Consider the following 16149-nt stretch of genomic DNA (forward strand, 5'->3'; position numbering starts at 1 on the left):
GAACAAATGCTAGTAGATGGGATTAGGTGGGAGTTCAGGTGTTTCTGGCATGTCAGTGCAGACATGGGCCAAAGGTCCTCTTCCGCACAGTATGATTCTATGAACTCAAAAATAGGAAGGGGATGTCAAAGGAAGGCTGGGGTTTATTAGCTCTCATAAAGGATATATATATCCTTGGAGACAGCGAACATTCGCTCTGGACCAAATTTTACTGTCATCTATCTTTTCTAAAGAAGAAGATGTAGCAACAAAGAGAGGCAGTAGAGATATATGACAGTGCAAAAAGAAGAGGGGTGGAATTCCCCAATCCTGGGGCTAGGTACCATTGGCAGAGCCGGCTATATGGAATTTTCCGGAGCACAGGCCGGCAGGAAAACGTGGCAAATCTTCATGCCCCAACTCATTAACTATACGGCTGGGTGTTTTGCACCATGTTCTGTGGTGCGGAAGGCTTGATGGCTATCTTATTTAGGCACCATACTGAAAAGTCACCCAACATCGCTGTTCCACTATTGAAGAAAGCAGGTGAACAATCTGAAAATGAAGGTGGATCTTTGGGAGCACTCTGAGACCAGAAGATGGGCCTCTTGAGATAGAAGGTGCAACTCCAGGAACATTTTGAGGCTCGAAGAACACCAAATTTGGAAGGTCCACCTGCAGATGTTCCCACACCTACTCCTGTTCTGGGACCAGGAGTGGCCGTGACCTCCATCCTGCACTCTGACAGCAGCCCCAAGCATTGTTCAGGTGAATCCTGACATCTGCACACCACACTTTCCAAATGTGTTTCACGCTAGTGTGTTTGCCTGTTGGCATTGCAGAGAATTGGGCATGGGTAGCTGGGCCGTAGTGGGTTGCAAATGAGTTTCACACTCCGGCTATAGCTGGCACCAGTGGTGATTAAACTCGGGCAGTAAATGCTGACATTGTCAACAATGCTTACATTTCATGAAAGAATTTTGGACAGTTTGACCAAGGGTCCAACACAGTCACCATGGGATGAATGGCCTCTTTCTGAGCTGGATCATTCTACAATGCTATGAAACAATGGGACTGACACACCAAGGCCGGAATTTTACCATCCCACCTGCCACAGGAATCGGAGCAGATGAGGGACGGACCATAGAAAGGTCCATTGACTTTGGGCGGGACTTTGCAGTTTTGGGGTGTGAGGCTGTAAAATCCTGCCCCAAATGTTTAATTCTAGCAAAGTTCACTCAAACTCCAATTTGATGCAAACATTGAAATGGACAGAAATCTCATGTCACCTTTGTGGGTGGGAATCACAAAGGTTTGACGAAGAGTCACACCCAAAACCTGAATTTGAGAGTGGAGCGGGTATTTTACTGTCTCATGTCCTAAAACTGTAAAATCCCATCTGAGGTCGATGGACCTTTTTAAGGTCTGTCCCTCGCCCGCTCCGATTGCCATGGTAGGCAGGATGGTAAAATTCCAGCCTACATTTTCCTTTCAGTTACTGATTAGCTTTTCCACTACTTTCTTCATAGAAGTAAACAAAAATTAAAAAGACAGTATTCCTTCCAAAATGGGGTATATTTCAACATGACATCTCTAATTTATGTTCATTATCTGATGCATATCTCTGCATCTATATATTTGGGGCGCCACAATAGCACAGTGGCTGATACTGCTGTCTCATTGCACTAGGGACCTGGATTTAATTCCAGCCTGGTGTCACTGTCTGTGTGGAGTTTGCATATTCTCCTTGTGCCTGTATGGGTTTCCTCTAGGTGCTCCAGTTTCCTCCCATAATCCAAAGATGTGCAGGTTAGGCTGCTTGGCTATGCTAAGTTGCCCTTAGCGTCAGGGGATTTGCAGGGTAAATATGTGGGCTTACGGGAATAGGCCTGTATGGGATTGTGGTCGGTGCAGACTCGATGGTCCAAATGGCCTCTTTCTGCACTGTACTGATTCCATGATCTGATATCATACATTGATAATTCCCACCCATAGGAATCCATATAGTTATAAATGAACTCCTTCAAGTAGCATAAATGTCACACAGCAAATATCATTAGATGGTAAACTTAGAGCTCGGAGGACACTGAAATACGACTCTTTTTAAAAAAAAAGGTGTAAAGCATCCAGCATCAACTATAAATGAAATCATACAATTACCAAAAAGTAACAATGAATAATAGCTTGACACTTAGTTTTTGCCTCACATTCCACAAATTCACTTTCCCGATTATTTGACCAAAGCTTTGGAAACTGTGCCTGTAAAGCAGCATTTCCATAAAAGGAACCCTACTTTCCTTCTCACATTATTATACTTTATTTGCTCACCACTTGCAGGATACTGGAGACATCCTGCCATTTTGCTTCTATGATGTGTTGCCCACCATCCACCATCCCCTGGTAACCCTGTAAGAGAATGAAAAATAATGTCAATTTAATTAATCCAAGCAGTTGCCAATGTCATGCTGTAAGTATTCTGGAACATTTTTACGATGCCAAAACACACACGTTTTTGCTCAGTGCGTTTTGCTAGTGGTAATCAGAGGACACGTAGTTGCTACATTTGAAAGCTGTTTTCTTCATTATCCTTATATATTCAAATTGTCTGTCCTTCAACTTGCTGCTGCCAGACATCAGTTGCCTGATAATAATCTGGGTTTACAAACCATGAAGAAAGAACCCTCATATGCAGGAAGACTTTAAAAATCAATCGGAAAAGGAATCATTCTAATTTCTTTCTCAGGTCTTGCCATCACCCTTTTTGTCTCTCTGCTCTCCTGTTGCCCAAAAGGATTGTGGGTCACCTCCTTCCAGACCTATTCAATGCTAGAATCTGGCAACTCACCCTTCAGCATCGGAGCACCTGAATCTCTTTCTCTGTATATTTCAGTGCTCAGGCTCCATTTAAGGGATTGGAAACCTGTGGCTCATTATGAGTACATGGAGGGAGGCAGTAACAAAGTGGTAATGTGACTGGACTAGTAATTCAGAGGCCCACGCTAATATTCTTGGGGTTTGAATCTCATCACAGCAACTGGTGAAATTAAATTTGATTAACAGATCTAGAATTAAAAGCTCATCTTGGTAGTAGTAACCATGAAACCAGTGTTGATTGGTATAAAAATATGCCATCTGGCTCACTAATGTTCTTCAGGGAAGTTAAATATGTTCTCCTTACCTAGCCTGGCCTACACGTGATTCTAAATCCCCAGCAATATCATTGACTCATAAATGGCCTAGCAACCACTAACTTGTATCAAATTGCTCTAAAGCCTACAAAAAGACCATAAAACCGTAAGAAATGGGAGCAGAATTAGGCCACTCAGCCCATCAAGTCTGCTCCACCTTTCAATCATGGCTGGTACTTTTCTCATCCTCATTCTCATACCATTTTCCCACAACCCTTGATCCCCTTGCTAATCAAGAACCTATCTATCTCTGTCTTAAAGACACTTAATGACCTGGCCTCCACAGCCTTCTGCGGCAGAGTTCCACAGATTCACCACTCTCTGGCTGAAGAAATTTCTCCTCATTTGTTTTCAAGGATCATCCCTTTAACCTAAGATTGTGCCCTCTGGTTCTAGTTTTTCCTACTAGTGGAAACATCCTCTCCACGTCCGCTCTATCGTTCTTGTGAACCTCCAAGGCTAGCACATCCTTTCTTAGATATGGACCCAAAACTGTTCACAATATTCCAAATGGGGTCTGACCAGAGCCTTAAACAGCCTCAGAAGTACATCCCAGCTCTTGTATTCTAGCCCTCTCAACATGAATGCTAACACTACATTTGCCTTCCTAATTGCCGACTGAATCTGCACATTAACCTTAAGAGAATCTTGAATAATGACTCCCAAGTCCCTTTGTTTCTGATTTCCTAAGCATTTTCTCATTTAGAAAATAGTCTAAGCCACCATTCCTCCTTCCAATGTGCATAACCTCACACTTTTCTACATTGTATTCCATTTGTCACTTCTTTGCCCACTTTCCTAACCTGTCCAACAAGTCCTTCTGCAGCCCCGCCCCTGCTTCTTCAATGCTACCTGTCCCTCTACATATCTTTGTATCATCTGCAAACTTAGCAACAGTGCCTTCAGTTCCTACCTCCAAATCATTAATGTATTGTGAAAAGTTATGGTCCCAGCACTGACCCCTGAGGCACACCACTAGTCGCCAGCTGCCATCCTGAGAAAGACCCCTTTATCCCCAATCTCTGCCTTCTGGGGTCAGCCAATCCTCTATCCATGCCAGGATCTTACCCTTAACACCTTGGGTTCTTAACTTATTTAACAACTCCAATGCAGCACCTTGTCAAAGGCCTTCTGGAAATCTAAATAAATCACGTTCACGGGTTCTCCTTGTTATCTCCTCAAAGAAGTTTTGTCAGACATAGACTGAAGCCAAATGGTCAATCAGCATTGACTTAAGCAATATGACAACTGCAAACCCAACACTATTAACCTTAAAACGTCCTCCTTACTAACATTTGGGAGCGCGTGCCAAAAATTGGGAAAACAATCTGACAGACTACTCAAGAACTGGAAGTCCTGGATATGGCAAAGGTTATGGACACCGACAACATTATGTCAATAGCACGCTCCTGTTGGAGGTGGAAAAAGAATCCACATATTATCCTCACTGAATCTCCATTAGTAACATTCTGGGGGTTACCACTGACCAGAAACCAAGTTGGACCAGCCTTATAATACTGTGACCACAAGGAATTCCGCAGCGATTAACTCATTTCCAGAATCCTCAAAGCCTGGGTACCATCTACTAGGTACAAGTCAGAGGAATCTCTTGGAATACTCTCCCCTTGCCTGGATGAGTGCAACGCCAACAATACTTAAGAAGCTTGATACCATCCAGAACAAAGCAGCCTGCTTGACTGGCATCCCAACCACCACTGGCAACACTCACTCCCTCTGCCACTGACTCATAGTGACATTATTGCGTCCCATTTACAAGATGTACTGCAACAACTCACCAAGGCTCCTTCAATAGCGCCTTCTGAATTGGTGATTTCTAGAAGGGCAAGGGCAGCAGATCCATGGGAACATAACCACTTGAGAGTTCCCCTCCAAGCCACAATTCATCCTGACTTGGAACTGTATCACTGACCCTTCACTATTGCTGGGTCAAAATCCTAGAACTTCCCCCAACAGCACTGTGAATGCACCTACACCCACATGGATTGCAGTGGTTCAAAAAGGCAGTTCACCAGCACCTCTTCAAGCAGAATTAGGGATGGGCAACAGAAAGGCTTCCAATGAAAAAATATTAAAGTGTGCGGCTCCTAACCCTTGATCAAACAGGAAAAGTACTCAACCCTTTTAAAAGTGAAGGCATGCATGCACAGCATCCTCTCTACCTTCACAAATATTTATGAATAAGTGTTTTCACACATGAATTTCATGAACAGCAATTTGAAAAGCCAATTTAAGCATTAACTTGCTTGAAAATGAAAATGGTATCTTAGTCCCAAATACTGAATGATTACTGAACGATCCGCTCAAGAAATTGAACAGCAGATATTGCAATAATGTTGGTTCTAATCTTTGCATTGGTCATCTTATTAATGCCCACCTCCATCTGCTTTTTTTGTTGTTGTTAGCATTTGAGTCACAACAATGCAGCTCTTACCGTAGAAACATAGAGAATACAAGTAGAGCATTCGGCCCTTCGAGCCTGCTCTGTCGTTCCTTTTGATCATGGTTGATAATCAAATTCAATATCCTGATCCTGCCTACCCCCATATCCCTTGATCCCTTTAGCTCCAAGAGTGACATCTACTTTCTTCTTGAAATCATACAATGTTTTGGTCTCAACTACTTTATGTGTGGTAGCAAATTCCACGCATTCACCAGTGTCTGGCTAAAGGAATTTCTCCTCACCCTCAGTCCTAAAAGGTTTACCACTTACCTCAAACTATCTCCCCCCACCCTCCCCCTGCAGTCCTGGATTCCCCCACCATTAGGAACCTTCTTTTTGAATCTACTCTGTCTAATCCTGTTAGAATTTTATTGTGGTTGCTGACCTCTGCTCTGTAGTGCATCAAGAATCACCACCACGCCACAAAAGGTCCAGAAAAACTAAACAAAGGCTGAAAACAAGTTTTTAAAAACATCTCGCTTCAGACCAAAAGTACCAGTCACTGCAATCCTGCCATAATGAATAAATATGGTTGCAATTATTTAAATCATTTCAGGTCACCAGCAGTCCCTAGATTCATTTCAGAAGCTTAAAAATACGAGGTTAATTAGCATCGAGTTTGGCAGCTCGAAAACTATAAATAAACTTTTGCTCTGTGAGCCAGAGGTCTATATTATGAAAAGTGATGCAAATCTGAATTTAATCTTGAACTGCGAACAAGTATTTTGAGATTATACATGGAAGCGTGTTTTCAAAGTTAACTTCATTTTTAAATTACTTCTGAACTGGCCAAGGGATAGTCTGAGAGCTTCTGAAACAAAACCGAGGTTAATCAAGTTCAGCTGACATGCAACAGCCAAAAAAACGTTTATCCCTTAAAGGCAGATCAAGTAGCAACAGAGAAACTACGTTCAATCCATTGTGAAGTATGGACAGCCAACACACTATTCACTTTCCAATGAACAGATTTTCTGCATGAAAAGGTGCAGGTCATTTGGTTAAACTGCTTTCAGATGGCAGTTGAATACAATAGTCACAGTATACTGTTTAGTATCCACAGCTGCGTTCAGTGTACACAGTGTGCAAAATGGAAGGGACAGGGTCTGTTCCGCTGGCTGCTCAACCATTGGAAACCACTGGCTGCTCAACCATTGGAAACTCTGTATCGCCTCTTTCCATAGAATCCAGCTCAGAATCCCTACTGTGCAGAAGAAGTCATGATGTGGGTGTGCCGGCGTTTGATATTGAATTTGATTATCAACCATGATCAAAAGATAAATAGGTTGGACTAAAACCAGAAGAAGTCATCCAGCCCATTGAGCCTGCACCAGCTACAATCCCAACCACCCCCCATCCCCATAAACCCACATATTTTTCCTGTTGATCCCCCTGACACCAAGGGGTAATCTAGGATGGCCAATCAACCTAATCTGCGCATCTTTGGACTGTGGGAGAAAACACGAGCGCCCGGAGGAAACCCACGCAGACATAGGGAGAATATACAAACTCCACACGGTCACCCAAGGCCAGAACTGGAGCTGTGAGGCAGCAGCACTCAAAACTGTGCTGCCCTCAAATTTCACCTCTGTCGTGGTGAAATTCGAACACAGATCCCCAGAGCATTACCATGGGTCTCTGGATTACTCATCCAGTGACAATACCACTACACCACCACCTCCCCTTTTTAAAGGAAGGCTTGCCAAATTAAGCACCTCTTAGGCACTTCCAAGGCCAGCGACAGGTTTAACCTTGGATTAGGATTAGTCCAGCCCAACAAGAGCTGCCAGCCAGAGGCTGGTCATTCCAAAGCTCATCAGTGCCCAATTGTGTGGTGCCAAATTTTGAGGTTCAGGACGTTGAAGGAAATGTGTTGTCCATATCATTTCTAAATCTACTATTATGTTGTTTTCCTAGGTATTAATTGTCCAAGACCCAAACATTTAGCAAAACATGAAAAATATTAGTGCCGGTAGGCTTTTTTTTTAGCATAGCTAGAATTTCGTTATGCAACAGTTTAAATACTTAATTCAAACCCATCAAAAAAATGAATTTACTTCTAACTGAAGAATAAGATATGGAGTGAGTCACTGATTTTCTTGATTTATATTTAGACCTGATGTATAGGGCACAACTGCAAAATCTGAAGATAATGCAATACTTAGAAGTAATGTGAACTGTGAGGAGGATAGGGATGGCTTTCAAGAGGAAACAGAGAGGCTGGTGGAATAGCCAGACATCTGGCAGATTAAATTTAACAGGGAAGTGTGAAGTGTTATATTTTGGTCAGAAGAATGAGAGGTGACATTAAACAATCCTAAAGGAAATGCAGGAGCAGCAAAATCTAAGCGTATATGCATGTGATTCATTGAAAGAGACAGGGAAGGTGAGAAAGCAGTTAATAAATCATACTGGATCCTGCATTTTATGCATACGGACATAGAGTACAAAAGCAAGTAAGCTATGAACCTTCATAAAACACTGATTCAGCCTCAGCGGGAAGGATGTGAAGGGTTTAGAAAGGGTTTAAAATTTTTTTTATCATAATGAGGATGACAGACTTCAGTTGTGTGGTTAGATTGAAGAAGCTGGGACTGGTCTTCTCGGAGAAGAGAAGATCTAGAGGAGATGTGTTAGAAGTGAGGAGTCTGGAGAGCATAAATGGACAGAAACCTTCCCAATGGCAAAGGCAGAAAACCCTAAAGTGATTAACAATAGAACTAGAGGTGACATGAAGGACAACCACTTTACGCAACAAGTGGTTTGGATCAGGCATGTACTACCTGAACATGTGGTGGAGACAAATTCAATTGCGGTTTTCAAAAGGGAATTGGGTAATTATCTGAACAGAAAATATGTTACAGGGCCACAAATGGAGGAGTAAGACTAGCTAAGCTGCTGTTGTAGAGAACTGGCAGAATGTGCTGTATGCCCTCATTCTGTGCTATAATCATTCTATAATTGTCATATCGATACATTCAAGCAAGTTGATAAACACCTGAGGGAAAAGAAACTGAAGGTTGCCCTTGATCAACATAGTGTGATCAACCATAGAAAATTACAGCTCAGAAACAGGCCTTTTGGCCCTTCTTGTCTGTGCCGAACCATCTTTCTGCCTAGTCCCACTGATCTGCACTTGGACCACATCCCTCCACACCCCTCTCATCCATGAACCCGTCCAAGTTTCTCTTAAATGTTAAAAGTGACCCTGCATTTACCATTTTATCCAGCAGCTCATTCCACACTCCCATCATGCTCTGTGTGAAGAATCCCCCCACTAATATTCCCTTTAAACTTTTCTCCTTTCACCCTTAACCCATGCCCTCTGGTTTTTTTTCCTCCCTTAGCCTCAGTGGAAAAAGCCTGCTTGCATTCATTCTGTCTATACCCTTCAAAATCTTATACGCCGCTATCAAATCTCCCCTCATTCTTCTACGCTCCAGGGAATAAAGTCCTAACCTGTTCAATCTCTCTCTGTAACTCAGCTTCTCAAGTCCCGGCAACAAGCAGGGTGGGAGGAGACTTGCGTGGAACATAAACGCCAAAATAGATGGAGTGGGCTAAATGGCCTTTTTTTGTACTGTAAATATAAATGCGAAATCATATTTCACGTTCACAAGCCATCACAGCTAAGAAATTGGTGTGAATCACTCCCTTCACCCATCCATTGCTTTGCCATCCCTTCACACTCTCAGTCTCCAGTCACTTAGGTACTCAGATGCCAATGGACCCTTCTCCTTCAAGATGCTTCACCTCAAGGTCTCACGTTGTTGCATGACGAGGGTCCCAACATTAGTATAGCTTTTGTGTAGTATGTTTGAGTGAGATCTCCTTTGGATTGTTAGGTGCATATTTTGTTATGCCCTTTTAAAAGGCATCCAAAGATTTGCCCACTGTAGAAACTGCAGGAGTCGCTATGGAGGATGCATGTTGGGGGGAATGGGGGAAGAGCATGAAATGTATGAGAAAGCATAAAGACTATAAGCAGCTTTGGAGTGAGGGGGCATGGAGTGTATGAGGGAGCATAAAGACTATGAGCAGCTATGGAGTAAGAGGGGATACAAAAGAACAAAGAACAACCCAGCACGGGAAACAGGCCCTTCGGCCCAACAAGCCCGCGCCGCCGCATCACCCTACACCTATTCTACCCTGCGTGTCTACAAATAGAACCCCTGACTTAGCCAGATTCAGGGGAGAATAGTGTCAATTTGGTAAAACCAATCAGCCTAAGAGCACATCTTTGGGGTGTGGGAGGAAACCGGAGCGCCTAGAGGAAACCCACGCATCCACAGGGAGAATGCACAAACTCCCACAGACACAGGCCCAAATCCATGTATCTGCACAGCGAGCAGTGCTAGTCACCGAGCTGTTGCGGCGCCCATCTACTGGTCCAGGATCAAGCACACACACCGACACGAAGTGCTAGGCCACTCCCGGAACCTCCAAGAGCAGCCCACGCACGACCCACCGTGTGCATGCCCCGCGTTTGACAACGAGGTGGACCTCCACCTGCGGAATAAAAAGACAAAAACGTTAATCACAAGCCTGCCTTTCCGGTCTCTCCCGAGGTTCTAACCCTTATTTAATAACCCCTACCATAGCCCTCCATCCTCGTTTCACTCATGTGCCTATCTAACTGAACCTTAAACGAGTCCAACGTTCCCGCCTCCACCACCCTACTCGGTAGCGCGTTCCATACCCCCACAACTCTCTGCGTAAAGAACCTTCCTCTCATATGCAAATTATACCTCTCCCCCCTCACCCTTAAATCATGTCCTCTTGTATTTGTAACCAATCTAGGGAGCAGTCTCTCACTATTGACTCTGTCTATTCCCTTCAGTATCTTATATACCTCTATCATGTCCCCCCTCAATCTCCATCTTTTCAAGGAGAACAGTCCCAGTTTCTCCAACCTTTCCTCGTAACCCAGCCCCTCCATGCCAGGCAACATCCTGGTAAACCTCCTCTGCACCCTTTCCAGAGACTCCACGTCCTTCCGGTAGTAAGGTGACCAGAACTGGACGCAGTACTCCAAATGCGGTCTAACCAACGTTCTGTACAACTGAAGCATTAGACGGCAGCTTTTAAACTCTATACCCCTTCCTATAAAGGCTAGCATTCCATAAGCCTTCCTGACAACGTTCTCCACTTGTGTCGCAACCTTCATGGATTTGTGAACCTGCACTCCCAGGGCCCTCTGTGTTTCTATACTCCTAATTTGTCTACCTTTAATCACATAGCTCCTCTCTACATTGTTCCTTCCAAAATGCATCACCTCGCATTTGTCAGGATTAAATTCCATCTGCCACCTATCTGCCCAATGCACCAACCTATCTATATCCTGTTGTATCACCTCACAATCCACTTCGGTACCCGCCAACCCTGCCATCTTGGTGTCATCAGCAAACTTGCTGATCACACCACCTACGCTCTCTTCCAAGTCATTTATGTAGACTACAAAGAGGAGAGGTCCCAGTACTGAGCCCTGCGGCTGGCCACTGGCCTCCAGCCAGACAAAGTCCCCTCCATAACTACCCTCTGTCTCCGATTACCCAGCTAGTTCTCAATCCACCTAGTTACCTGACCGCGTATCCCACGCGCCTTAACCTTTTCTACCAGCCTACCATGAGGGACTTTGTCAAACGCCTTACTGAAATCCATATAGATGACATCAACGGCTCTCCCATCGTCAACCGTTTTTGTCACCTCCTCAAAGAATTCCACCAGATTCGTAAGGCAAGACCTCCCTCTAACAAAGCCATGTTGCGTATCCCCAATCAGACCGCAACGCTCCAAATGCTCGTACATAAGAACATAAGAAATAGGAGCAGGAGTAGGCCATCTAGCCCTTCGAGCCTGCCCCGCCATTCAATAAGATCATGGCTGATCTGTCGCGGCTCAGTTCCACATTCCCGCCCTCTCCCCATAACCCTTAATCCCCTCTCTTATCAAAAACCCATCAACCCACGTCTTAAAAATATTTAGCGAGGCAGCCTCCAGCACTTCAACGGGCAGAGAATTCCAGAGATTCACCACCCTTTGAGTGAAGAAGGTCCTCCTCAGCTCCATTCTAAACCGCCCCCCTTTTATCTTGAGGCTGTGCCCCCTAGTCCTACTGTCTTTTTTGAGCGGGAAGAGTCTCTCCACCTCTATCCTATCCATCCCATTCATCATCTTATACGTCTCAATGAGATCTCCCCTCATTCTTCTAAACTCTAACGAGTACAAGCCTAGTTTATTCAGCCTCTCCTCATAGCTCAACCCCCTCAACTCTGGTATCAGCCTAGTAAACCTCCTCTGCACTCCCTCCAAGGCCAAAATATCTTTGCGCAGGTGCGGCGCCCAAAACTGCACACACTACTCCAGCAGCGGTCTCACCAATGCCCTGTACAGCTGCAGCAAGACCGCCCTACTTTTATATTCAATCCCCCTCGCTATGAAGGCCAGCATCCCATTCGCCTTCCTGACCACCTGCTGCACCTGCAAGCTGGGTTTTTGCGACTCATGCACAAGGACCCCGAGGTCCCTCTGCACCATCACCTGCTGCAGTTTTTCGCCCCGTAAGTAATAGTCCTTCCTACCATTATTCCTACCAAAGTGGACCACCTCACACTTGCCAACATTAAATTCCATTTGCCATTTCCTGGCCCATTCGCCCAGCCTATCTAGATCCTTCTGCAGACTCTCCACACCCTCCGCACAATTTGCCGTTCCCCCAATCTTGGTGTCATCGGCAAATTTCGACACCCTACACTCGGTTCCCTCCTCCAGATCATCTATATAAATGGTAAAAAGCTGAGGCCCCAGCACCGACCCCTGGGGCACTCCACTAGTCACCATCCACCAATCCGAATAGCACCCGTTGACCCCCACTCTGCCTCCTATTTGACAACCAATCCTCTATCCATGCTAACACCCTACCCCCAACTCCATGTCCCTCGACCTTCTGCAATAACCCCTTGTGAGGTACTTTGTCAAACGCCTTCTGAAAATCTAGAAAGACCACATCCACCGGCTCTCCTCTATCCACTGCCCTAGACACATCCTCATAGAACTCCAGTAAATTTGTCAGACATGACTTCCCTTTAATGAAACCGTGCTGTGTCTGCTCTATCAAGCAATTCCCTTCAAGATGCCTCGCAATTTCCTCCTTAATGACAGATTCTAACGTTTTACCTACCACAGACGTTAAACTAACCGGCCTATAATTCCCCACCTTTTGCCTGGCACCCTTCTTAAACAACGGCGTAACATTAGCCGTTTTCCAATCATCCGGCACTTCCCCGGAATCCAGCGACGTCTGGAAAATAACCACCAAGGCATCCACTATCACCTCCGCCATTTCTTTCAGGACCCTCGGATGCATTCCATCCGGTCCTGGCGACTTGTCCACAATCAGCCCCTCCAGTCTGTCGAGCACCACCTCTCTAGTAACAGTAATGTCATTAAGACCTTCCAGTCCTACCACCTTTCCATCGCTAACACCTGGCAAATTATTCACGTCCTCCTCCGTGAAGACAGACACAAAAAAGTTATTCAAGACCTTAGCCATATCCCCATCCCCTACCACTAAGTCCCCTTTCTCATCCTCTAAAGGACCAACGTTCACCCTAGCCAGCCTCTTCCTTTTTATATATTTATAAAAACTCTTGCTATCCTTTTTTATATTAAGCGCTAGCCCAGCTTCATAGTTTCTCCTACCCTTCTTTATCAACTTCTTTGTCAATCTTTGTTGACATTTAAACCTCTCCCAATCCTCTTCTCGCCCACTACTCTTAGCTACTCTAAATTCCTCCGCTTTTAATTTAACACTTTCCTTCACCTCCTTCGTTATCCACGGCTTATTACCTCTCCTCCTACGGTCCTTTTTGACCATCGGAATAAATTTCCGCTGAGCACCAAGAAAGATCTCCTTAAAGCTCCTCCACTGCTCCTCAACAGACCCTCCCTCCAACGCGCTCCCCCAGTCCACATTCGCCAATTCTTCTCTCATCCTACCGTACTCCCCTCTATTCAAACAAAGTACGTGTGTCCGGGAACCCACTTTCTCCTCCTCCATCTGCACCGGAAACTCCACCATACAATGATCACTCTCCCCAAGAGGATCCTTCACCGCAAGGTCCCTAATTCTACCCGCCTCATTACATAGCACCAGATCCAAGATAGCTCGCTCCCTCGTCGGCTCCAACACACACTGTTCGAGGAAACTATCCCGGCAGCATTCCAAGAACAACTCCTCGAGCCCTCCGCGTCCAACATGGGTCGACCAATCAACATGCAGATTGAAATCCCCCATAACTATGGCCGTCCCATTCCTGCACACCGCACTTATTTGCGCGTTAACAGCCCGCCCCACCTCCAGATCATTATTCGGGGGCCTATAGACGATACCCACCAGCGTCTTCCTCCCTTTGCTGTTCCTAATCTCCACCCACAACGATTCCACCCTCTGCTCCTTGGCTCCAATATCATCCCTTGCTACCACCGTGATGCTATCCTTAATCAGCAGAGCTACGCGCCCCCCCCCCACTTTTCCCTCCTGCCTATCCTTCCTAAACACTTGATAGCCCTGTACATTCAGCTCCCAGTCCCTGTCACCCTGCAGCCACGTCTCTGTAATGGCCACCAGATCGTATTCATTTGTGTCGATCTGCGCCACCAGCTCATCCACTTTATTCCGAATGCTTCGTGCATTCAGATAAAGTGCTTTCATCCCAGCCTTCACCTGGACCCTATTTGCCGTAATGCCACCAACCATACTCACGCCCCCTACTCCCTCTATTATTGGGACATCCTTGGCCTCTTCCCTTACCTGTACCCACTCCTTAACTTTAGACCTCGTAACATCACCTACCCTCACACCCTCCCCCCCCGCTAATTAGTTTAAAGCCCTGCCTACAGTCCTCTTTACTCGATTCGCCAGCACTCTGGTCCCAGCACGGTTCAGACCAACCCCATCCCACCTGAACAGGTCCCGCCTACCCCAATACTGGTGCCAATGCCCCATAAATTCAAACCCATTCCTCCCACACCAATCCCTGAGCCACCCATTCACTTCCTTAATCCTGTCAACCCTACGCGCGTCTGCACTCGGTTCAGGCAGTAGCCCAGAGATAACCATCCTACCTCTAAGTACTTTTTCCATTAATTTCCCTACCACCGATGTCAAACTCACCGGCCTATAATTTCCAGGGTTATCCCTACTACCTTTTTTGAACAGCAGTACCACATTTGCTACCCTCCAGTCTTCTGGGACCTCACCTGTGTCCAAAGAAGAGACAAAGATTTGCGCCAGAGGCCCAGCAATTTCATCTTTCACCTCCCTAATTTTCCCTCTAACTACTCTCTTGCTCCTAATATAGGAATAAAATGCCTTCGGATTTTCCTTAATCCTACCAGCCAAAGCCATTTCATGCTCTCTCTTCGCCCTTCTAATTCCCCTTTTTAGCTCCCTCCTACTCTCTCTATATTCCTCCAGCGCACTCTCCGTACCCAGTCGTTTCGACCTAACATACGCCTCTCTCTTCTTCCTGACCAAGTCTTCAATACCCCCTGTAATCCACGGCTCTCTAATCCTACCTTTCCCATCCTTCCGCTTAACCGGAACATACCTCCCCTGCAACCATTTCATTTTGCCCTTAAAAGCCTCCCACTTGCCAACCGTGGACTTGCCAGCTAACAGTCCCTCCCAATCAGTGTCCTGCAGCTCCCTCCTAATCCTGCCATAGCTCGCCTTTCCCCAGTTCAGCACACTCCCGTTCGGCCGGCACTCGTCCCTTTCCATTTTTATCCTAAAGTAGACGGACTTGTGGTCACTATTAGCCACATGTTCGCCTACCTCTACCTCAACCACCTGCCCCGGCTCATTACCCAACACTAAATCCAGTATAGCCCCTCCCCTAGTCGGACTAGTTACATACTGCTCTAGAGACCCTTCCAAAACACATTTCACAAACTCCTCTCCCTCCGTACCCCCAGCTCTAGGCCCCCTCCAATTCACTCCAGGAAGATTAAAGTCACCCACTACAACCACCCTATTCTTCCTGCACCTATCCAAAATGCCCCTGCAAATGCCTTCCTCCACTGACCTCGGGCTGTTGGGTGGCCTATAGTACACCCCTAGCAACGTAATCTCTCCCTTTTTATTCCTCAACTCCACCCACAGTGACTCAATCCCTATCTCTTCTATATTGTCCTCCCTCTGCACTACTGTGATGTTTTCCTTGACTAACAGTGCCACCCCTCCACCTCTCTTCAACCCTCCTCTGTCACACCTAAAACACTTGTACCCAGGAACATTCAGCTGCCAGTCCTGCCCTTCCCTTAACCATGTCTCTGTTACAGCCACCACATCTAACTGCCTCACAAACATCAAGGCCCTAAGCTCATCCGTTTTCCCTGCCACACTCCTAGCATTGAAACAGACACAGTTTAACCCACAAGTGTCCCTCGGAACCTCCTTCTCCCTGATACTTTTCCTTTCACCCGACTCTCTCTCAGCCACCTCCCCACCCCCCCTCCATA

General features: G+C 45.8%; 1 protein-coding gene across 4 annotated transcripts in view; it reads right to left on the reverse strand.

The window, feature by feature from the left end:
- The window catches only part of LOC145358429 (ATP-dependent 6-phosphofructokinase, platelet type-like), a 123693-nt gene that overhangs the window by 72180 nt on the left and 35364 nt on the right, over positions 1-16149 (reverse strand). For all 4 annotated transcript variants that reach the window (XM_080212503.1, XM_080212522.1, XM_080212513.1 and 1 more), the window contains exon 3: positions 2308-2385. In XM_080212503.1, the coding sequence (XP_080068629.1) occupies positions 2308-2385 (78 nt within the window). The remainder of the gene's footprint in view (positions 1-2307; positions 2386-16149) is intronic.

Source organism: Carcharhinus amblyrhynchos, chromosome 2 (assembly GCF_965287045.1).
Source record: "Carcharhinus amblyrhynchos chromosome 2, sCarAmb.v2.hapA, whole genome shotgun sequence".
In the NCBI taxonomy this organism is placed as follows: Eukaryota; Metazoa; Chordata; class Chondrichthyes; order Carcharhiniformes; family Carcharhinidae; genus Carcharhinus; species Carcharhinus amblyrhynchos.